The sequence below is a fragment of the Schistocerca gregaria genome, chromosome 8 (assembly GCF_023897955.1).
Source record: "Schistocerca gregaria isolate iqSchGreg1 chromosome 8, iqSchGreg1.2, whole genome shotgun sequence".
Lineage (NCBI taxonomy): Eukaryota > Metazoa > Arthropoda > Insecta > Orthoptera > Acrididae > Schistocerca > Schistocerca gregaria.
The window spans coordinates 116,244,654-116,268,642 of record NC_064927.1 but is presented as its reverse complement, the minus strand read 5'-3'; the positions used below and the strand labels follow the sequence as shown (position 1 = coordinate 116,268,642).

The 23,989-nt window shown below is 43.7% G+C and overlaps 1 protein-coding gene across 1 annotated transcript in view; it reads right to left on the bottom strand.

The window, feature by feature from the left end:
- The window catches only part of LOC126285308 (uncharacterized), a 51,114-nt gene extending 37,352 nt beyond the window's left edge, over positions 1–13,762 (bottom strand). The window contains exon 1 of the mRNA XM_049984604.1: positions 13,682–13,762. Coding sequence (XP_049840561.1) covers positions 13,682–13,693 — 12 coding nt within the window. The 5' untranslated portion in view covers positions 13,694–13,762. The remainder of the gene's footprint in view (positions 1–13,681) is intronic.
- Positions 13,763–23,989: the final 10,227 nt, after the last annotated feature.

Below are 23,989 nucleotides of genomic sequence, written 5' to 3'. Positions count from 1 at the left end.
GCGCCACAATCAGGACTGCATACGACCGAGGCAAAAAGGGCCAACACCCGGCATCATGGTGTGGGGAGCGATCTCCTACACTGGCCGTACACCTCTGGTGATCGTCGAGGGGACACTGAATAGTGCACGGTACATCCAAACCGTCATCGAGCCCATCGTTCTACCATTCCTAGACCGGCAAGGGAACTTGCTGTTCCAACAGGACAATGCACGTCCGCAAATATCCCGTGCCACCCAACGTGCTCTAGAAGGTGTAAGTCAACTACCCCGGCCAGCAAGATCTCCGGATCTGTCCCCCATTGAGCACGTTTGGGACTGGATGAAGCGTCGTCTCACGCGGTCTGCACGTCCAGCACGAACGCTGGTCCAACTGAGGCGCCAGGTGGAAATGGCATGGCTAGCCGTTCCACAGGACTACATCCAGCATCTCTACGATCGTCTCCATGGGAGAATAGCAGCCTGCATTGCTGCGAAAGGTGGATATACACTGTACTAGTGCCGACATTGTGCATGCTCTGTTGCCTGTGTCTATGTGCCTGTGGTTCTGTCAGTGTGATCATGTGATGTACCTGACCCCAGGAATGTGTCAATAAAGTTTCCCCTTCCTGGGACAATGAATTCACGGTGTTCTTATTTCAATTTCCAGGAGTGTATATTAACATGACAGATAGTATTACCATGATTTGAGTTACTATGGGAATAAATAATATTGACTATGAATTAATAAAATTAATACTGGCTGTACTTGTACTGTTGCATCTGTTGCCACTAATTTTGATAACAGTAGTAATTCCATTAATATTAGAAATAATAATAATAATAATATGAGTAAAACTGAGAACAACCATCACGTAAAGTCTGTATCACGGAAGGCGAATTGGAGACTTAGATTTGTTGGAAGGATTTCGGGAAAGAGTGATGTATCTGTAATGGACGACTAATTCTCAGTGTTTGACGTCCTCATCACGAAACAAGACACCTGGAGTAAACGACATTCCCTAAGAACTTCTGACACCCTTGGGGAAGTTAGCCACGACAGAACTACTCCCCTAGTATGGAAGATGTATGAGACAGGCGAAATGCACTCATATTTGACGAACAATGTAATATTCCAAATCCAAAGAAAGCTAGTGGTGACAGGTGTGAATACAACCGAACGATCTATTTAATACCTCACTGTCGAAAGATACTGACGCGAACTGTTTACAGAAAACTGGAAAAACTCGTAGAAGTAGACCTCAGAAAAAATCAGTTTGTGTTCTGTACAAATGTAGCAACCCGTCCTACGAATTCTCTTAGGCGATAGTCTAAAGAAAAGAAAATCTACGTTTATACACTAACGGAAAAAAACGCAACACCAAGAAGGAGCTATACGTCACAAACAAAAGTTGGTAGGCGGGTTTCTACATCTACTCAACTTTTCCGCCAGTTACATAAGAGTCTTACTAGTAGCGTCACCACGAGGATGCAATTCAGCTTTACTTGAAATATACGCTGTAATGGTCGTGAGCGTTAGTTTCCTTTGAGATTGAACATGACGAGTTGAGGCTAGTCAAGAGAGTCTTTATTGCTACAAAGGTCCCATTATAAACATCTCACTGAGTTTGAACGGGATCGTGTTATAAGGCTATGAACAGTTGGATGTTCCTTCTGCGATACTGAAGCCACTGTGTAAGTAAGCTGTTTAGGTTTTTATGTTGGTAACGCAACGTAGCGCTCTGTATGAAAATTACTGGCTGTGCTGTGTGCAGTCTGTGGCTGGTTTGCATTGTTGGAATATTGTAGTGTTGGGCAGTTGGCTGCTAACAGCGCGTAGCGTTGCGCAGTTGGAGGTGAGCCGCCAGCAGTGGTGGATGTGGGGAGAGAGATGGGGGAGTTTTGAGAGCGGTGTGAGGTAAGTGATTCATGAAAGGTATAGCTTATTGTTAGTCAGGGCCATTCTTTTGTAGGGATTATTGAAAGTCAGATTGCGTTGCGCTAAAAATATTGTGTGTCAGTTTAGTGTTGATCAGAATAAGTAAAGAGAGTAATGTCTGAGTACGTTCAGTTTTGCTCAGCTGTTTGAAAAGCAAATAACGTAAAAGGTTTATCAGCACAGTAATTCACTAATTTTTCTAAGGGGACGTTTCATATGTCGACCCTTAGCCGAGGATACCTCACTGGAATCTTCTGATTTTTTCTTGTAGTTTGTGTAATTAGTGTAACTACTGTTTATTGCTAGCGCACAATAACAGAGAGAATTTCCTTTGTGGTTGTAGTTCATTATTGTATAGTAAAACAGTTGTCAAATGCCTGTAGATTTGCACCAAGTATTTCGCAGCTGCGCTTGCTATTAACTAGATAATATTTTCAGTGCTATGCTAATATGTTTTTTTTTTCTTTTGCTCTTCAAATTGTGCTTTTCTGTGTTATCGCGTGAAATATTGTGACAATAATGGCGTGTGAAAAACGTAATACTAGGCTCCAAAGTAAACAGAGAAATGACCGTGAAGACGAAAACAATGTAATAGCGCCACCGTGTAATGCATTAACTAATGTTCAACATAGTAATTTGGTAATTGTGCATAGGGAAATGGAGCGGGCTGCTAATAATGGTGTAGACAGTGAAACAATTAGTGAACAGGGAAGCATTATCGATCGATCGGTCAGTAACAGCTCGCCTCAGGATTTCGAAATGACAGGACACAATCTTGCAAATACTGTAGATTCAGGTTTTGCGTCCTCATCATTTTCTCAAATAAGTCAAGACACATTATCTGTTTTTCAAAATGCGGATATTTTCGGTGCAAATTCACTGCCGAAAAGCACTGAGGAATATGTTTCAGACACCAGTGCATTGTTATTACAATTAATGCAACAAATTAAACAAAAGCTTCAAAAGTTAGACACAATGGAACAAAATCTTCAAAAGTTAGACACAATGGAACAAAATCAGAGACAAACACAGCACAGTCAGTGATTTTCATACAGAGCGCTACGTGACGTTACCAATAAAAAAAACCTAAACAGCCTACTTACAGAACAAATAGGTATCGGCACGTAACGACTGACTTGGCTGGTATGTAGCCCTGTACATGATTGCTGGCAGTGGACGTCACGAGAATGTACGGTTGCAAGAAGACCGGACTCCGGACAGCCACGTGGCGCTACCCAGAGGTTTGACCATCGTGTTCGGCGTATGGCTCTGGCGCATCGTACTGCATCTGCAGCACCAATCTGAACAGCAGTTGACACCACAGTGACATAACCAACTGTCACAAATCTGTTACTTCACGAGCAGGTCCCAGCCAGACGCCCTGTAGCGTGCATTCCACTGGCCTCAAACCACCGCCATTTGGGACTTCAGTAGAGTCAAATAAGAACACGCTGATGGGCATGGTGGAGGCCCGTTGTGTTTTCTGTTGAAAGGTGGTCCTGCTTCGATGCCGTTGATGGCCGTGTGTTGGTTAGGAGGAGGCCCAGTGAGCGCCTGCAACCATCCTGTCAGCAGCCTGGACGCACTGGTCGCACAACTGAGGTGCGATCTCGTATGACATAAGGAGCACATAAGCCGACCTCGGGGAAGATCAGTTTGGATTCCGTAGAAATATTGGAACACGTGAGGCAATACTGACCTCACAACTTATCTTAGAAGAAAGATTAAAGAAAGGCAAACCTACGTTTCTAGCATTTGTGGACTTAGAGAAAGCTTTTGACAATGTTGACTGGAATACTCGCTTTCAAATTCTAAAGTTGGCAGGGGTAAAATAGAGGGAGCGAAAGGCTATTTACAACTGGTACATAAACCAGATGGCAGTTATAAGAGTAGAAGGGCATGAAAGGGAAGCAGTGGTTGGGAAGGGAGTGAGACAGGGTTGTAGCCCCTCCCGATGTTATTCAGTCTGTATATTGAGCAAGCAGTAAAGGAAACAAAAGAAAAAATCGGAGTAGGTATTAAAATCCATGGAGAAGAAGTAAAAACTTGGAGGTTCGCCGATGACATTGTAATTCTGTCAGAGACGGCAAAGGACTTGGAAGAGCGGTTGAGCGGAATGGACAATGTCTTGAAAGGAGGATATAAGATGAACATCAACAAAAGAAAAACGAGGATAATGGAATGTAGTCGAATTAAGTCGGGTGATGCTGAGGGAATTAGATTAGGAAATGAGGCACTTAAAGTAGTAAATGAGTTTTGCTATTTGGGGAGCAAAATAAATGATATTGGTCGATGTAGAGAGGATATAAAATGCAGACTGGGAATGGCAAGGAAAGCGTTTCTGAAGAAGAGAAATTTGTTAACATCGAGTATAGATTTAAGTGTCAGGAAGTCGTTTCTGAAAGTATTTGTATGGAGTGTAGCCAAGTTTGGAAGTGAAACATAGACGATAAATAGTTTGGACAAGAAGAGAATAGAAGCTTTCGAAATGTGGTGCTACAGAAGAATGCTGAAGATTAGATGTGTAGATCACCTAACTAGTGGGGAGGTATTGAATAGAATTGGGGAGAAGAGGAGTTCGTGGGACAACTTGACAAGAAGAAGGGACCGGTTGGTAGGACATGTTCTGAGGCATCAAGGGATCATAAATTTAGCACTGGAGGGCAGCGTGGGGAGTAAAAATCGTTGAGAGAGACCAAGAGATGAATACACTAAGCAGATTCAGAAGGATGTGGGTTGCAGTAGGTACTGGGAGATGAAGAAACTTACACAGAATAGAGTAGCATGGAGAGCTGCTTCAAACCAGTCTCAGGACTGAAGACCACAACAACAACAAGGAGCACTCTTGTGGTTATCCCACGAACTCTGACGCAAATTTGAATCTCAATGTGGTGATTCGACCTATCATGTTGCCATTCATGAACAGCATTGCAGGGCCTGTTTTCTAACAGGATAACGTTGGCCCACATATCCCTGTTTTAACTGAATATGCTCTACAGAGTGTCGACTTGTTACCTTGGCCCACTCGGTCACCAGATCTGTCTCCAATCGAGCACACATGGGACATCATCGGACGACAACATCAGCATCATCCACAAATAGAATTAACTGTCCCTTCATTGACAGAACAAGTGTAACAGGAATCGAGCTCTACCTCACAAAATGGCATCCAGTACCTGTACAACACAGTTCACCACATTTGCATACTTGCATTCAGCATTCTAATGGCTACATCGGTTGTTAGTGTATCAGCATTTCGCATTTACAGTGGCTCATCTCACGCTTAACCTGTGATCTTGCAATGTTAATCACATAAATACGTCACCCAGACAAATGAATTCCCAAAATTTCATTACTCTAAATTATTATTTTTTGATGTTGCGATTTTTTCTGTTAGTGAAACTTTTTTTGACGTATGGAAAGGTTTTGATAATATTAACTGCAACACACTCTTTTAAATTCTGAAGGCAGCAGACATACAATACAAGAAGCAAAGGTTATTTAAACTTGTACACAAACCGGACGGCAGTTACAAAGTTACAAGTTCAAAATGGTTCAAATGGCTCTGAGCACTATGGGACTTAACATCTATGGTCATCAGTACCCTAGTACTTAGAACTACTTAAACCTAACTAACCTAAGGACAGCACACAACACCCAGTCATCACGAGGGAGAGAAAATCCCCGACCCCTCCGGGAATCGAACCCGGGAACCCGGGCGTGGGAAGCGATAGGTTACAAATCAAAGATCAGTGCCAGTGGTTGAGAAGGATGAAGGCTGGATTGTAGCCTATCCCCGCAAGTCCAGATGGATGAGGATGCACTAGTTACGCAGAGGTGAAGTGGCTTACACATCATAGAATAGGGTGAAGTGCTGCATCAAATGAAGACAACAACAATAACTGCTACTACTACTACTACTACTACTACTACTACAAAAACATCCAGTAGGCGCGACAACAGACATGCATCAAACGCAGCCACTCCCTACTTTGATCGAACGAGATTGAATAGGCCAGAGGAATTTGGAACAGAATTACTCGGAATATTAAATGGGAATCATTGCTAGAAAGGAAACATACACTGTGGTGACAGAAGAAATTGGATAGCGATATACACATATACAGATGGTGATAGTATGGCGTACGCAAGATATGGAAGGGCACTGCTTCTCGGACCTGGCATTTGTTCACAGATGATTCATGTGAAAAGATTTCCGACATGATTATGGCCGCACGACCGGAATTAACTGCCGACCGCTGTGGCCGAGCGGTTCTAGGCGCTTCAGTCCGGAACCACGCAGCTGCTACAGTCGCAGGTTCGAATCCTGCCTCGGGCCTGGATGTGTGTGATGTCCTTAGGTTAGTTAGGTTTAAGTAGTTCTAAGTCTAGGGGACTGATGACCTCAGAAGTTAAGTCCCACAGTGCTTAGCGCCATTTGAACCGGAATTAACTGACTTTGAAGGCGGAATTGTTGTTGGAGCTAGACACATGGAACACTTCATTTCGGAAATCGTTAGGGAATTCAATATTGCGAGATCCACAGTGATAAGAGTTTGCCTAGAATACTGTGCTTCATGTTCTAAATATCAGCTGTTGTTGAAAACTGGTCCATGACTGACCGTCATTCTTTCCATAACACCCACGATATATAACGTGTCATGTCATCTATTAACAGAGAAGGAAAAACAGTAAGAAGAAGCTATAATGCTCGGCCCCTCTCACAGACGGCAATGAACAACGGACCTGAAACCTGCGACTGTGTGAGAGCCAACCGCATAAGCCAATGGGTTGAGGTCGTACCTGTACTACCGGTACGTTAGGTGTGTTGCATACCTTTCTGACGTTAACTGATAACGATCGGTATCTCTGCGTATGTGACCTGTCTCTTCCTGGACTCCGCTAAAAACCGGAAGTGGAGATCCATTTAGAAACTGAGTGAGGATATATAAGAGGTCAGGTGAGCTACAGAATATTTTTGATTTACTGTTACTTAAAATTTAACGATATTTAGAACAAAACTGACATTTCCAATGCCTAATTCAGATATTCGAAAATTATAAATTTTTAACTTGAAACAGAGGAATGTTACAGTAAAAATAAAGACAATAATACAGATTTATCATGCAACGCCAGAAAATACGATTTCTTCAACAAAAATATGAAATAATAAAAAAAATATTTCAAAGATCGCTTCTGTACTTAGTCGAACTTGTATAAAAATGTTTGTGTTGTTCATAGACAATTTTCGTATTTATCAATAGTAACAGCAAATTCTTGTCTTTCATCATGATGATGAACTTTCTACTGCGTACAAAATAACAGCAACCATTATATATTTTTTATGTCTGTGCATTTGAAGTTTACTTGCATCAAAAGTAATTGATTCGGTTACCTAAAACCGTAGAAGTTACGCGATCAACCAATTTTTACTCCTTAGAAAATAAATGATGTGAAATTCTATTACTGTGCAAAACAAACAAACAACCAAACACAAAGAGAAGTCGTCGACTTCCAGTTCCTGTCTTACACATTAATTCATGTTTCTTTCTCTACGAGTACTACGGTAATCCTACCAGTTAGTACGTCATTTATGGAGCGCACCGAAACTACCGAACCGTAGTTTTGGTAGTCACGCTAGATCTTCTCATCAGACAGCGTGTACCACCAGTGGCTCACGCTCGATTCTGCCAATTATGCTACCCGCAATACAATAACGTGTGACATATTGCCTGTCATCCAGGCGCAACGACAAGATCTCAATATAATTTCGTGTGACACTTCAACGAGAGAGCTTACTGACGAAATATCACAAAATTTGTTATTAATTTAGCGTAAACTTATTTGAAATGATCTCTGATTGTTTTAAAAACAAATGGTCAATGCCCATAAATAGTAGCCTAGGGCGCAAATACGACCGCCCTCCACACCGATTAACAGGAAAAGCAGATGAAGGAAAGCATGAATAAACGCGACGCCCCACAGCAAGAAACACAGTTCTCAGCGCCGGCGTGAACGTGTTAATATGTACCAGTACTGCAGATATATACCTGCAAACAAACATAAACTTAAATACGTAACTTCAAATTTTCTGAGGCAATAATTATAACGATGTAACTGTAAAGCAGGTGTTGACAGATGTGAAAATTACCGAAATATCAGTTTAATAAGTCACAGCTTCAAAATACTAACATGAATTCTTTACAGACGAATGGAAAAGCTGGTAGAAGCCGACCTCGGGGAAGATCAGTTTGGATTCCGTAGAAATACTGGAACACGTGAGGCAACTTACCTTGGAAGAAAGATTAAGGAAAGGCAAACCTACGTTTCTAGCATTTGTAGACTTAGAGAAAGCTTTTGACAATGTTGACTGGAATACTCTCTTTCAAATTCTAAAGGTGGCAAGGGTAAAATACAGGGAGCGAAAGGCTATTTACAATTTGTACAGAAACCAGATGGCAGTTATAAGACACGAGAGGCATGAAAGGGAAGCAGTAGTTGGGAAGGGAGTGAGACAGGGTTGTAGCCTCTCTCAAATGTTATTCAATCTGTATATTGAGCAAGCAGTAAAGGAAACAAAAGAAAAATTTGGAGTAGGTATTGAAATCCATGGAAAAATAAAAATGTTGAGGTTTGCCGATGACATTGTAATGCTGTCAGAGACAGCAAAGGACTTGGAAGAGCAGTTGAACGGAATGGACAATGTCTTGAAAGGAGAATATAAGATGAACATCAACAAAAGCAAACGAGGATAATGGAATGTAGTCGAATTAAATCTGGTGATGCTGAGGGAATTAGATTAGGAAATGAGACTCTTAAGGTAGTAAAGGAGTTTTGCTATTTGGGGAGCAAAATAACTGATGATGGTCGAAGTAGAGAGGGTGTAAAATGTAGACTGGCAATGGGAAGGAAAGCGTTTCTGAGGAAGAAAAATTTGTTAACATCGGGTATAGATTTAAATGTCAGGAAGTCGTTTCTAAGTATTTGTATGGAAGTGAAACGTGGACGATAAATAGCTCAGACAAGAAGAGAATAGAACCTTTCGAAATGTGGTGCTACAGAAGAATGCTGAAGATTAGATGGGTAGATCACATAACTAATGAGGAAGTATTGAATCGGATTGGGGAGAAGTTTGTGGCACAACTTGACCAGAAGAAGGGATCGGTTGGTAGGACATGTTCTGAGGCATCAAGGGATCACCAATTTCGTATTGGAGGGCAGCGTGGAGGGTAAAAATCGTAGAGGGAGACCAAGAGATGAATACACTAAGCAGATTCAGAAGGATGTAGGTTGCAGTAGGTACTGGGAGATGAAGAAGCTTGCACAGGATAGAGTAGCATGGAGAGCTGCATCAAACCAGTCTCAGGACTGAAGACCACAACAACAACAGCAACAACTTTCCCTCGCAGTAGGACTAATGGACTGTGTAGGGCAACCAACTAGATTCGTGACAAGACGTAGGGGTGAAGAAAAGATGACACTAATTAACCACTGATTGTGCTTCATGACCAAAAGAGACGAAACTTGTCGTACACACACACACACACACACACACACACACACAAACACAAACACACACACACACACACACACACACACACACACAAACACAAACACACACACACACACACACACACACACACACACACACACACAGAGAGAGAGAGAGAGAGAGAGAGAGAGAGAGAGAGAGAGAGAGAGAACTTTTTGTTTAGTCGCAGCTACTGAGAAGAAAGTCACAATCGAGTTGGGCACTAAAGAGCGACATAATATTTACAAAACTGTGTTAATGTAGTAATTATTAGTGGTCCATCTGTTACTATATTCCAGAGGCAGGCATTGTAGTACTGCTACCTCAGCATCACGCACTCCATAAGGTGCCCTACAGCAGGCCAAGTTGCTCCAGCCCATCCGGAGATCACTTGCAATGGGAGCTTGTCTCTCATCAATCGATATCGGACTTGTCCTGTCCCGACGTCAGAAGGGCTTCCGTCACGATTAGCGCCGGCGCCCTGCTGCATTTCGACTCCGGTCTGGACCTGAGCTCCAGACTCAGCAGCAGCCAGCTGGCTCCTCGGTTCACATAGGCTACTAGGCGCAGTCACGGGCGTGCTAGCGCCAGCTACCCTGATGCTTTGAGGCACCGAACTGGGTCCACTCCGGTGGGGCCGTTTTGCACACGTCAGTGCCTCCTGTGTCCGCAGAGAGCCTGGATTCGACTCCGGCCACGTCGAGTCTAAATTGCCGCCTCCCTCTGTGTCTGCCGACAGAACTCACTGACTCTCTGCTGGCCACCTCTCCATAGGGGGACTGTGCTGACGTGCTGACACCACTTACCGCGCCGGTCTAAGTGGCCGAGCGGTTCTAGGCGTTACAGTCTGGAACCGCGCGACCGCTACGATCGCAGGTTAGAATCTTGCCTCGGGCATGGATGTGTGTGATGTCCTTAGGTTAGTTAGGTTTAAGTAGTTCTAAGTTCTAGGGGACTGATGACCATCGATGTTCAAATGGCTCTGAGCACTATGCGACTTAACTTCCGAGGTCATCAGTCGCCTAGAACTTAGAACTAATTAAACCTAACTAACCTAAGGACATAACACACATCCATGCCCGAGGCAGGATTCGAACCTGCGACCGCAGCGGTCACTCGGTTCCAGACTGTAGCGCCTCGAACCGCACGGTCACACGGCCGGCCCACCGATGTTGTCCCATAGTGCTCAGAGCCATTTGAACCACTCACCGCACCAAGGACACCCCAGCACTTCACACTCTACATCCTCGTGTCCAGCTGCCCATACTTGTTATCCTTACTATCCTGCTGGCCTTCTACTCGTACACTGATTATTTACACTCCGAGTTTCATGAAAATAGTTAATTATTTTTCTCTCATTTTTAAAGTATCATGATTTTAATTCCGAAATATGCTTTATCTTAATAATGTAGGCCTATCTTGTTGCTGCATATAAAGCTAGAGCCTGGTGTGACAGCCCCAGTTCACAGTTTTTACACGCCAAATGTCAGAGTCCGGCTGGCTTGAATTTCAATTTCAGCACGTTTCTCAGATTTTGCGACAGATTTTAACGCTAACATTAACAAGCGTTAAAGGACTGTATTCGTATCTTCCATAGTTTTAGGATGCCATTAGATACCCGTATCGTTCTAAACAAAAGAAAATACTTTCTTCCATATCTCGGTCGATATAAAAAACAAGAGTGTTACCTATATAACAAAATTATGTGCCCCACTGTATACCGTCATGCGCTGAAAGCCTCTTTCCCATGTCTTCAGCTTTTCAAAGTGTAAAAGGAGTGTTACGTCTTATGCGACCCACACTACATCAGGCTGTTAGGGATGACTAAGGAGAGGGCACTGATTAATGTTACATCAGTGTTTACATCATTTGCACACTAATAATTATACTTATTGTGAGTAGTATGTTCTTAGTTTGGTTAGTATCTCCAACTACTCGTGTCACAAGGAAGCCATTAAAGTTTATTTTCCCCTGGGTAACAGCTCAAGTACTGGACACGTGGACAGGAAACGGATAGCCTAGACTGTCAGACATAGAACATTTCATTGCACAGTTACAACTACGCACAGTGCATCAGGTGGTAAATGATGCGATGTGTTTGCAGGAAGACTGTTACATGCAGAGAAAAAACAAATAACGCATTGAAATGGGAACGTACCAAGATAACAATTACCACAATAACTGTACCTATATTCCTAACTATTCCTAACATCCTAATTATACCAGTACACTTTATCCCCACCCGTCTCGGGTTGAACATTTAAGGCTCTCATTAATCGTCGAGGTCCTTGTCTTTGGCCACAAATGCCACTCGCATTGTTTCTCGTCATTCTGTCTGCAGTTATATCATGCAAAGTAAGACTTACTTATTTGTTTGCTTATACCAGTATCTTCATCATCCCACTTCTCAAATTTTTCTTCCTACACTACTGGCCATTAAAATTGCTACACCACCAAGAGCCGGCCGGAGTGGCCGAACGGTTCTAGGCGCTACAGTCTGAAACCGAGAGACCGCAACGGTCGCAGGTTCGAATCCTGCCTCGGGCATCGATGTATGAGATGTCCTTAGGTTAGTTAACTTTAAATAGTTCTAAGTTCTAGGGGACTGATGACCTCAGAACTTAAGTCGTATAGTGCTCAGAGCCACACCACGAAGATGACGTGCTACAGACGCAAAATTTAACCGACAGGAAGAAGATGCTGTGATACGCAAATGATTAGCTTTTCAGAGCATTCACACAAGGTTGGCGCCGGTAGCGACACCTACAACGTGCTGACATGAGGAAAGTTTCCAACCGATTTCTCATACACAAACAGCAGTTGACCGGCGATGCCTGGTGAAACGTTGTTGCGATGCCTCGTGTAAGGAGGAGAAATGCGTACCATCAAGTTTCCGACTTTAATAAAGGTCGGATTGTAGCCTATCGCGATTGTGGTTTATCGTATCGCGACATTGCTGCTCGCGTCGGTAGAAATCCAATGACTGTTAACAGAATATGGAATCGGTTGGTTCAGGAGGGTAATACGGAACGCCGTGCTGGATCCCAACGGCCTCGTATCACTAGCAGTCGAGAGGACAGGCATCTTATCCGCATGGCTGTAACGGATCGTGCAGCCACGTCTCAATCCCTGAGTCAACAGATGGGGACGTTTGCAAGATAACAACCACCTGCACGAACAGTTCGACGACGTTTGTAGCAGCATGGACTATCAGCTCGGCGACCATAGTTGCGCTTACCCTTGACGCTCGATCACAGACAGGAGCGCCTGCGTTGGTGTACTCAACGACGAACCTGGGTGCAAGAATGGCAAAACGTCATTTTTTCCGATGAATCCAGGTTCTGTTTACAGCACCATGATAGTCGCATCCGTGTTTGGTGACATCGCGATGAACGCACATTGGAAGCGTGTATTCGTCATCCCCATACTGGTGTATCACCCGGCGTGATGGTATGGGGTGCCATTGGTTACACGTCTCGGTCACCTCTTGTTCGCATTGACGGCACAGTGGTCGTTACATTTCAGATGTGTTACGACCCGTGCCTCAACCCTTCATTCGATTCCTGCGAAACCCTACATTTCAGCAGGATAATGCACGACCGCATGTTGCAGGTCCTGTACGGGCCTTTCTGGATACAGAAACTGTTCGACTGCTGCCCTGGCCAGCACATTCTCCAGATCTCTCACCAACGGAAAAGTCTGGTCAATAGTGGCCGAGCAACTGGATCATCACATACGCCAGTCACTACCCTTGATGAACTGTGGTATCGTGTTGAAGTTGCATGGGCAGCTGTACCTGTACACGCCATCCAAGCTCTGTCTGACTCAATGCCCAGGCGTATCAAGGCCGTTATTACGGCCAGAGGTGGTTGTTCTGGGTACTGATTTATCAGGATATAAACATCTAAATTGCGTGAGAATGTAATCACATGTCAGTTGTAGTATAATATATTTGTCCAATGAAAAACGGGTATTCATTGGACAAATATATTATACTAGAACTGACATGTGATTACATTGCTACACCAATGCTGCATTTCTTCTTGGTGTAGCAATTTTTATGGCCAGTACTGTATTTTATTATACGCTATCCCGTGGATACACAGACTGTGTCATTCTGATCTTCTCAGCCTCACTCCCATTTGTCAAAGTATATGACTGATGCTCTTTAGTGCAGATAGATGTTAGCTCTATGTAATGTAAAATTAACGTTGGAATCACTGACACTTGCTTACCTCATTGTACATGTCGTTCAAACAGTTAAACTGAGCAAAGTTTTCTTCTTGAGTTTCTATGAAGCGCACAGTTAGTGCATCGACGTCATGCTGATCAGTAAACTCCTTAATGTCATCTAGAATCTTTTGATACTTCTCCCTAAGCTTCTTCATTTCTTCCTTTTGAAGTTCTGAAGTACCAATTAGAAAAATATTTCAGAATAAAGAATAAATTATTTTGCATAAACACAAAGTTAAGATTTGACATGTTAAATGCGAGTATACACTACAAGATAAAAGAAGTGAAACACCCAAAAGACAAGGTCGGATGTTAATGAAATATCCTAGATGTACTCACCATCGGTTGGTATAGCAATGGTTAGAGTAGCAATTCTCCCTGACAGGTGCAATGACCACCAGTGTGCATTAGTGTTCTTGGTGTTTACTGTTGTTACCGTGCCTGATGGGTATATAAGGGGCACGAACAGCACCAGATTTTGTGTAAACATTGTCAAGGGCACAGAGATAGCCTGTACTCCAGTGAGACAGTGTTATCACCACCTGACATAACGTGAAAGGGGTTTCATTATGGCTCTCCATTTGGTCATCCAATGCGTAGGTTGCTCTTACACCACAACACAACGCGTACGTTTGTCATGGGGCCATGATTGGGAAGCACGGACTGCCCATGAATGGCGCCGCATTATGTTCAGCGATGAATCGGGGTTCTACACTACCATGTATGACCACAGTCGCCTAACATGGCGGCGATCTGGACAGAGGTGCCATTCATCCAAAGTTTTAAAGAGGCATAGCGATGTTATTCTGGAGTCATGGTGTGAGGAGGCACAGGGTATTATTTCAGTTCACGGTTGGTAGTAACTGAGGGAACGTTGATGGCACAGTGGTACGTCATGGGCATCCTGCGTCCTCATGTGTCACCTCTCATGCGACACTATCGTGGTGCCGTCTTTCAACAAGACAATGCTAATACATACATGGCGCGTATCTCTATGAACAGTCTCCGTGGTGTTGAGATATTCCCACGGCCAGCAAGATCCACAGATCTATCCCTTACATAACATGTGTGGGATCAGTTACAACAGTTACTGCCCTGCTTGACTCAGGACAGGATGCAACTGCCTTATGACCCCTTCCCAACCGAATCAGGCATGCATCCAGGTCAGAAGGAGCGCAACGTCATACTGCTAAGTCGGTTCACACTATGTAGTTCTTTGTAAATGTCACTCTCTTCCTTAATCACTGACATAGCATTTCATACTCTCCCAGTCCCTGAAGTTTCATTTCGTTTCATTCTCACCTTCTGAGTGCTAGGCTTGTTTTGTCAGGTAACGTATTTTTAAAATTTTCACGAACTGTGAGATGGATAAATGTGGGGTTAGAAGTGGCACTGCTGAGAATTGACTTTGCACATGTTGCGCTGCTACCAGTCGGGAGGCAGCCGCTGTGGCCGAGTGGTTCTAGGCGCTATAGTCTTGAACCGCGCGACCGCTACGGTCACATGTTGGAATACTGCCTCGGGCATGGATGTGTGTGATGCCCTTAGGTTAGTTAGGTTTACGTAGTTAAGTTCTAGGGGACTGACGACCTCGGAAGTTAAGTCCCATAGTGCTCAGAGCCATTTGAACCATTTTTTGAACCAGTCGGGATTATCGATAAACGAGGTTTCACTAGACATGGCCTGCACCTAAAACAAGACTGGATGGAAAGACTGTACAGCTGCTCCAAGACGTTATCCATAACCTCTAGCTATCATGTCAAAATTTCATAACTTGGAAACTATTACAGACAGAGCTTCGTGGTTTATTGTAAAGCAACTTTCAAACTTTTTTCTGTTATGCCATAATTTCAATGTATGCCCGAAATCAAGCAGCTTTAGAGTTCTGCCAATGTACAAGTCATCACTGAGGTATCAACAGATTAGACTGCTTCACTGATTGCATGGCGGGCAGCAATATCAATGACTCGTGTCGTGCGCACGCGGTCCTTGACACTACTCTACAAAGAAGTCTAGTTGCGTGACATCAGGAGACTGCTGGGGCTACGTGATGGGACCATCACGATCCGTGCACCTCTCACGAAAAGTGTTATTCAGGGGACATTCAGAGCATTCTGCTCGTTAATTGCGGGGGGGGGGGGGGGGGCAAAATTATGCTGAAGCATGCTGGACGGGTGCTGTTCTTTGATCTGTGGTCGAAGGAACTGTCAGAGCATGTCCAGGTAAACCTCCGCGTAAAGGAACGTCTTTGACACCGTCTGTCTCTTTAAAGGTTTTCAACCACCTCATTTTGCTTGCCTTTGACGATGGTGCCCTTCCGTACAGTCGTAAATAAATCAGAGGCCGGCCGTGGAGAGGCTCTGTAATTGAAACGAGCTGGAGCCCGATGGACAGCTGATGTCCGCAGCAGAAGACGACCCGCCGTAGCTGCAGTGTGCTGATACAACTGGAAGCAGCTCAGGGCGGTTGGAGGAGGCAGCGGCTGTATGACAGAGGAGACTGAAAATGATATGACCGTCGCCTATTCAGGCACTGGGACGAGAACGGGACAAATGAAATCGGTTACCCTCTGCGCCAACGATGAAAATGCACAGAGCAACATGGATCCTACGTCGCCAACGACGTAAACGGACATCGCAAACAAAAGTTATACCGTCGTCACCATTCTGATATGGTGGACGAGGCTTTGAGTCGAGACTTTATCCTCGTTGCCAAACTGTTACATACTGGGGTTCGGTACATACAGATATAACAGCAGCTGAGTAGACTGCAAGTAAGAGCACATTTATATTCGTAAGGCAAAAATGAGACAATGTGACCGTTAATCATATGATGTGTGTATGCACACTGAAGGGACAAATGAGTACTTGTACCAAGACCGGTGATAGAAATCGGGTCTCCTGCTGAATAGGATGATGTGCTAACTACTATGTTACCGTAGCACAGTGGCTTTCCACAACTGTACGGATTACCTTAACACACTTCCGCCCTCAATCTAAATTCCCATTCACCCTTCAACCCAATTATTATTCACCCTAAAGTCGAACAGCATTGCAGAAACTGTCCAACTCTGTTGGAATAGCACCTTAGCATATGTCTAGTGAGCATGAAATGTGGTTTCGAACCCCAGCCTTGGTACAAATTTTCATTCGTTGATTCAGTCTGCATATATACATCATAGATGTTTGGGATCTGAAAAAGTCTCCGGAACCATATTGTTTCATTTGATTAAATCACTTATGCCTGGGGTTCAGGCGGGATGCCCTGTTTCGTTCGATACCGAGGTGACATTCTAATACAGTTGCTGAGTCTCAGCAATGCTCTTCAATGTGGACTGAGCCGTGAACGAGAATTTGGATCAAGGATGGATACGTACTGGGGTAGTCCGTGCAGTTTTGCGGAGTCACAGTGTCAGGATGGCGTAGTGGTTAGCGAACTGCCTAGTGAGTACTAGACCTGGGTTCAAACCCCGCCCTTGGTAAGCACTTTCATCCGTTGCGATCAGCGTATATATGGGTCATAGATGCTTGAGATTTTAAAAGGTCTCTCGAACCATGTAATTTCATTTGATATTAGTCATAGAAACATAACAAGCTTTTAACAGTTGTAGGAAGGCTACTATCTGGTAATAGATAATCGAAGCCTACGCTGTAGGAAGTTCGTGATGAAAAGCTCTAACAGGTAGTATAAGGCCTAGGTCTGAACGTCAGTGCCTGGCGAGAGAGTGGTCCGTCCAGCACTCCGAATGAGTGACTAGAGCGCATTCGGAGTAATTTCTCGCAGTTAATGCCGATGAGGAATGACTCTTCTGGGGCCGTGCGCCGGCCTAAGTACTGCTGAGGAGGAAGTACAGAGAGCAGACTATCTTCTGGCACATGTAGTAGTACCGCGGTGGCTGCGCCTCTTGTCGCCAATTGCAACGACGACAGGCGGCGAGAGTGAAGCCTGTAGTGGTCGAGTCCTGAGTTCCAGCTGTTAACAAGGAGCGCTGGTATGGCTGTTGTCGTGCTGGATTGCTTCTCGGAACTGTTGTCATTTTATCAGGCAGATGCCTATGCCCATAGCACATGACATTTGAGCCTAAACCACCCATGGGACGCGGTTGTTCGTGCGATTGCTCTCCAGCCAGTGTGTAGGTGCGGATGCTGCATACAATTTAATCTAGACCTCTCACCTACGAGGACTATTCAGAAAGTAATGTCCTATTGGTAGCGAAATGGTAATCACACTGAAGATCAAAAACGTTTTATTTGCAACAGTTTGCTACATCTTCCAGTTGCTTCCCTACATTGTCGCCTCTCCGACTCAGGCATTTGTCGTATCGTTGTACCAACTTTTAAATACTTTCGTTGTACAACGTAGTCGCCTGTGCTTTCCGCCAATTCTCTGCTTTGATCTGCAGCTCTGGTCCTAGTAGCCAGCAGTTCATGTGTACAGAAATGAAAATCAGAGGCAGCCAAGCCGGGTTGTATGATAGGTGATCAAATGCCTCCCATCCAAAACGTTGCAGGAGCATCTTCATTGCCCTGCAGAGCTGGGTTGAGAATTGTCATGAAGAAGTAGATGCATGACATTTACACTGTGTGGGCTGCACGAATTCAGGCGAAATCTCCCACAGGCACTCATAGTTGGCAGGAGACTCTTGTTTGTAGATATCTTTACGAACTCACCGTGTGGGCAGAACTGAAAAGAGCGAAGTGATGCGATCGGCGGGAATACTAGAGACACTGTCCAACAAAACTATCGAAAGCTTCATCGGATTTTCACTGTATACCTTTACGTACTCACTGTGTGGGCAGAACTGAAAAGAGCGAAGTGATGCGATCGGCGGGAATACTAGAGACACTGTCCAACAAATCTATCGAAAGCTTCATCGGATTTTCACTGTATACCTTTACGTACTCACTGTGTGGGCAGAACTGAAAAGAGCGAAGTGATGCGATCGGCGGGAATACTAGACAATCTGTCCAACAAATCTATGCAAAGCGTCATCAGACTTTCACTGTAGTTTCCATTTCGCAATCGATCGGACCTTACTTTCCGAATACCCCTAGTATGACAGGAACTGAATTCTTGCCCAGTATATAAAATACTGATACAGTGTACTAAATTCAAATGGCAAAGAAAATGAAAAGAAATTCAGCAATTAGTCACGAATCCAGTCCCTTACTATACGAATTTAAGGTGTAAGTGACCAGATACTAACAGAGACTGTTGTTTACAGTGCTGTAGCATGTGCTGTCAAAAACTTGACGACATTAAACGACTCGATTTAAACGCACTGAAAATAGTTATTCAACAGCTGAAATCTAGATGTGCAGTAAAAATAGAGATTGAATTGTCAACTGATTCCTGAATTACTTTTCTCTCTTTGAAATATGCTACAATCGCTGACACAGCTGCTCCGATGGAGACAAACTTGCTTAATTAGAAATGCTTTACTTAAAAATAAATTGATAACAATTGATTTACAAGGCCACATACCAATCCATCTGAACAGAGTTGTTCAGTATTGTTTCTAGGTCAAACTAATGGCAAAAGCATTCCTTCCGCGATCACTGGACCTCCCCAATGGAGAATATGTGGAGAGAGAATTCAAAGTCGCTGTCACGCGGATCCGCAAATGCAAGTGACCTTTGGACGAATGTAGGAAACGCTTTGTAGAAGATGAACCATCACTCTACAATATCGAGGAACTTTGCAGAATCAATGTCACGTCGTCTTTGAGAAATTATGTATTCTTATGGTGGATGGAATGGTTACTAACACTATATCCTTCCGCAAAATCCTTGTAGTTATCTTCTCACAATGAGTCATTCATTCCTTTGTAATAGCTCTCCATCAGAAAAGTTTAACATCTTTCAGCCTACTTCCCACAGCTCTTTCCCCACCAAGACATTGGCAAACCTCTCACAAGGCACAGAGATTGTGATATACGAAACCAATGGTGTTTACCCACAGGTATCGGTCATCTCTCTCACTGGACACAACGAAGGACGGAAGGAAGATTTAGAGTTCAATAGCCTGTCGACGACGTGATCATTAGAGACGGAGCACAAGCTCGGATTACGAAAGGATGGGGAAGGAAATCCCTTTTCAGGGGAAACCATCCCGGCAATTGCCTGGGGCGATTTAAGGAAATTACGGAACACCTAATTTGGGTGGCTCGTTGAGAATTTGAACCATCGTCTCTGAATGCGAGTCCAGCGTGCTAGCCACTCCGACACCTAGCTCGGTGGATACTGTGTGTGTGTGTGTGTGTGTGTGTGTGTGTGTGTGTGTGTCTGAGTGCTCGCGCGCGTAGATGTGAGCGCGGGCGTGTGCGTGCGTGTATGTGCGCGGGCGGAACGTATAAATGAATACCAACAGAGTTAAAAACAAATGAGACAATAGAAAAAGCATTAAATATCCCAGTGAAGTATTTTAACATGGCAGAAAGCAACAAAATTAATTTTTACGCAGCTCGTGCCATGCATATTCCCTTATTAAATATGTGACGCATTAAGTCCAAAATATATTTAAAATTGGCAGTGCGCTCTTGAGGACGTGATTTGGGACAAGTGAAGTGATGAAGGATGCGCAGTGCCATATCCATGTGTTAAAGTTGGCTGACCGAACGTTACGGCAGGGGCTAAGATATAAATACAAAGCCGTCATCTTGGCTCAGAATGCAGTGGGCAGGCCTCATTATCAGCACGTTCTTCAAGTTGACGGAATAAGGCTTGTCCACATATCTCATAGAATGTGTAAAACTGGTATCACGTCATCAGTCGTAAGAATATAAATCGGAGATGATTGTTCACTCCACTTTCATCCCAAGAAGAAAGAACCTCCTCAGCAGATACCACATCTATGCAACGCACAACAAAGAGATAAGGAGCTTCTCTGCACTCGAAAGTAGTACACGAGTAAATACGTTTTCCGAGAAGCATATAATTCATTTATTCCACTTATTCCATAGCACACATTTTAGTATCAAGTGAGAAAATTAACATTTTATGATTCTGCAGTATTATGTGGCACCAGATTCTTACTCTAGTTGCCATCCGAAACATTGCGAAAAAGCAGGGAGCTCTCCATGCTTCCGTCCAACAGTTTCTTCACATTCATCCATCCTTAATACTCAAATTCTTATTTAACGAGTCGCTGCCTTTGAGTTTCTCAGTAGAAAGAGGCCAATATTATTTTACTAATAATGACATGGGTAGCATGCACCAAACAATTTTCTCTCCTAGAACTGCGGATATCTTTGAGCATGTCTGCATTCAGCACTGACTGTCATCTGCTACAGCGCTTGATAAAGTTCAGAAGGCAGGCCACACAACAATCAGAGGAGTACAGAAATCATTCAATAAGTAAAATTAGCTTCATTTTTCTAATAATACTGAACCCAAAACGGAGTGTTCTAGCGACTACACTACGATCATTGCTACAGGAATACACATTCTGATAAGCCTAAACAAGCCATTGGTGTGAAACTGTGTGGAACTAAATAGGAGTAGGATTAAACTGCAAGAACTCGAGGATATGTGTAGGGACTCAGTCCTTCACTCAGTTGGGTGAAACTCTTCTTGTTATTTGGGTCTACTCTGTCTAAATCCCACTAAAATTTCAAAAGTTCTTGGACATAGATGCTTTTCCTTCATTTTGACAAAGTATCAGCAGCTGTTGTATTAAAATCATTAAGAGTCGATAATATTTGTCGTTCTTTCAGTATTGATCGACTGAATATGTTCTGGCGCAACCACCAGCGCCGGAACGAAGACGAAGAAGGGAAAACCAGAGAAGGCGGTGAGGAAACTGCAAGAAATGAATATAAACGTCGCTCCGGCCAGCCTCGGCCGCTCAGATCGCCACCGTGTACTGACATTAGTGGAACGTATTTACGGACCGTGCTACAAGAACAACTAGTTGTGATCCTTGTCAGTTACTTGTCTGGACTTTGACTATAATGAAGAATCTTACTGTTTGTGTGCTACTTGCGACAACGATGTAACCCCAAAGTTAAGTATTGTCAATTTCTTTATAGAAATAAAACTACTAATGTCATTTGCTTGAATTGTTGTATAGCATTCCGAGAACGCATCATCCTTTAGGCACCCTATAAGCGACGAGTGGGAAACATCCAACAGAATGACAATTTTGCTTAACGATGATTTATTCTTCACTTTACTGTCAGCCTTTTGCGTTCCTTGTTCCACATTCTCGTGGCATCTGTTTTTCCTTTCATGTTAACAGAAGTTGCAATCGATCTTTGAATCGATGCGCTGAACTGATTTTTCAACACGGCTTTTTGAGCCAACTTTTTCGGTCAGTTGGTATGGTTTCCTTGCGCAGTTGACTTTCTCGATTTGGAACTTTATGTTATTCGTAGCTTCTCTGTGGATGTTCGTGTGTTGCGGTCAATGCCGCGTTGTTTTCCATCGATTTGCGCTCTTTTATTTTGAGGTTAGTACCTCCGCAAACAAAACAGGAACACAGTCTAAAGTCAAGAGTAAGTGCACACATGAGAACACCATACTTCAAGTTTCCATTGAAACAAAAGGAATTTATTGTAAAAACTTCCTGGCATATCAAAACTGTGTGCCGTACCGAGACTCGAACTCGGGACCTTTTCCTTTCGCTGACAAGTGCTCTACCATCTGAGCTACCCAAGTACGACTCACAACCCGTCCTTACAGCTTTATTTCCGCCAGTAGAGCACTTGCTCGCGAAAGGCAAAGGTCCCGAGTTCAAGTCTCGGTCCGGCACACAGTTTTGACGTGCCAGGAAGTTTCATATCAGCACACACTCCGCTGCCGAGTGAAAATTTCATTATGGAATTTATTGCATTTCATTAGACTTCCTCAATTCTGCTTCGTTCGTTAACCCAGAGCTCCAGCTACTACAGTTAGTGGCTCCACTCCCCCTGCCGGGTTCGTGTGCGACCACTTAACTCCAACACTTCCTTGAAACAGACAAATTGCCAAGTGAGTCCCACGACCGCTCTTGGGATCGCACTTGCGAACTTTACAAACTTTCTTCGCAGGGAGACAACTTTACGGATCATTAAGGATCACTCACACCCGACTTAAACACACTCAACGTAACTTTTCAAGGCACCACTTCATCCCACAGGGACCACGACTCGCGTCCTATTCTCAAAAAAGCTCCCAACTGAGTTCCGCTTCTTAGAGCTAGAAAAATAGTTCTACGAGATTGTTTTAACATTTAAGTCCTTTAGCCAATCAACCTTCAGTACATTGCTCATTTGTTGCTCCTGTTTATGACCCTCTTCTGTAAAGGCCTACATCCTGCTAAGACTAAGAAATCCGAAATTGGATTTCAATCGCCGTCATTCAGAGAAAAACTGATAATTGCATCAAAATGATGGCAATCGCTTGAAAGCACATAAAATTTCCAAAGGCTACTTATCCAGCCTGTGGGAGCATGGAGGTGCAGGGACAACCATTTCCAATGGTTGGAAGTGAGGCAAAATGAGAAACCTCCCACCGCAGTTTCTTAGGCTGGAACAAGAAGTCGTCGGCCCTGTTTTTATGGTAGGAAGTTCACTGAAGTGCAGTGTCATAGAAGTCCGGGGTGCAGGAACCACCATAATCATTCTCTCAGTCGCTAGTTTGCATCCAGATCGCCAATGGAAGGTTGGCTCCTCGCAACTAAACCACAGAAGAGTATAGTCGCTGCATCCACCAGGGACAAATGAATGACGCCAGCGTAGCCACGCCCCCTAGAGGTTCGCCACGCCACCGCAGTCGATGGCCTACTTACAGCTGAGGAGAGGAACAGTCGGCTCAATTCGCGGTTAATGATGAAGACGGCAGCATCGATTTGGATAGGCCAGCAGTCTATTAAATATCTTATGGAGAACTTGATGTGAACATTATATCAACTATTCTTCAAGTGAGCAATCTTGTACATAAATCTGTACCAAGTGATACGTTAACACTGAGAGACAGTTGTAAATACTAAGAAATTTACTCTGGAAATGGATTGTAGAAAGTTAAATAAATCTTCATATCTACAAGTTACCCAAAAGCCCGTTACTATTTGCAAATTCAGTATTGCACGGAGTAACATAAGTAGAGGGGTAAAAACTGACATGTACCTTTGAAATTATATGGGGTTTAATTGAAATCAAAAAAATGTGCAGAAAATGACCAACGGATGGCGCTTCATATGATACAAAACAGTAATTAGACTAACAATCGATTCTTTTTTTAACAAGGACGATGTTCTTTATAACAAATGCCCAACATGTCAGACGTCATTCACCAAAAACCGCTCTCGGTTTTTGTTTGGAACTCTGTTCT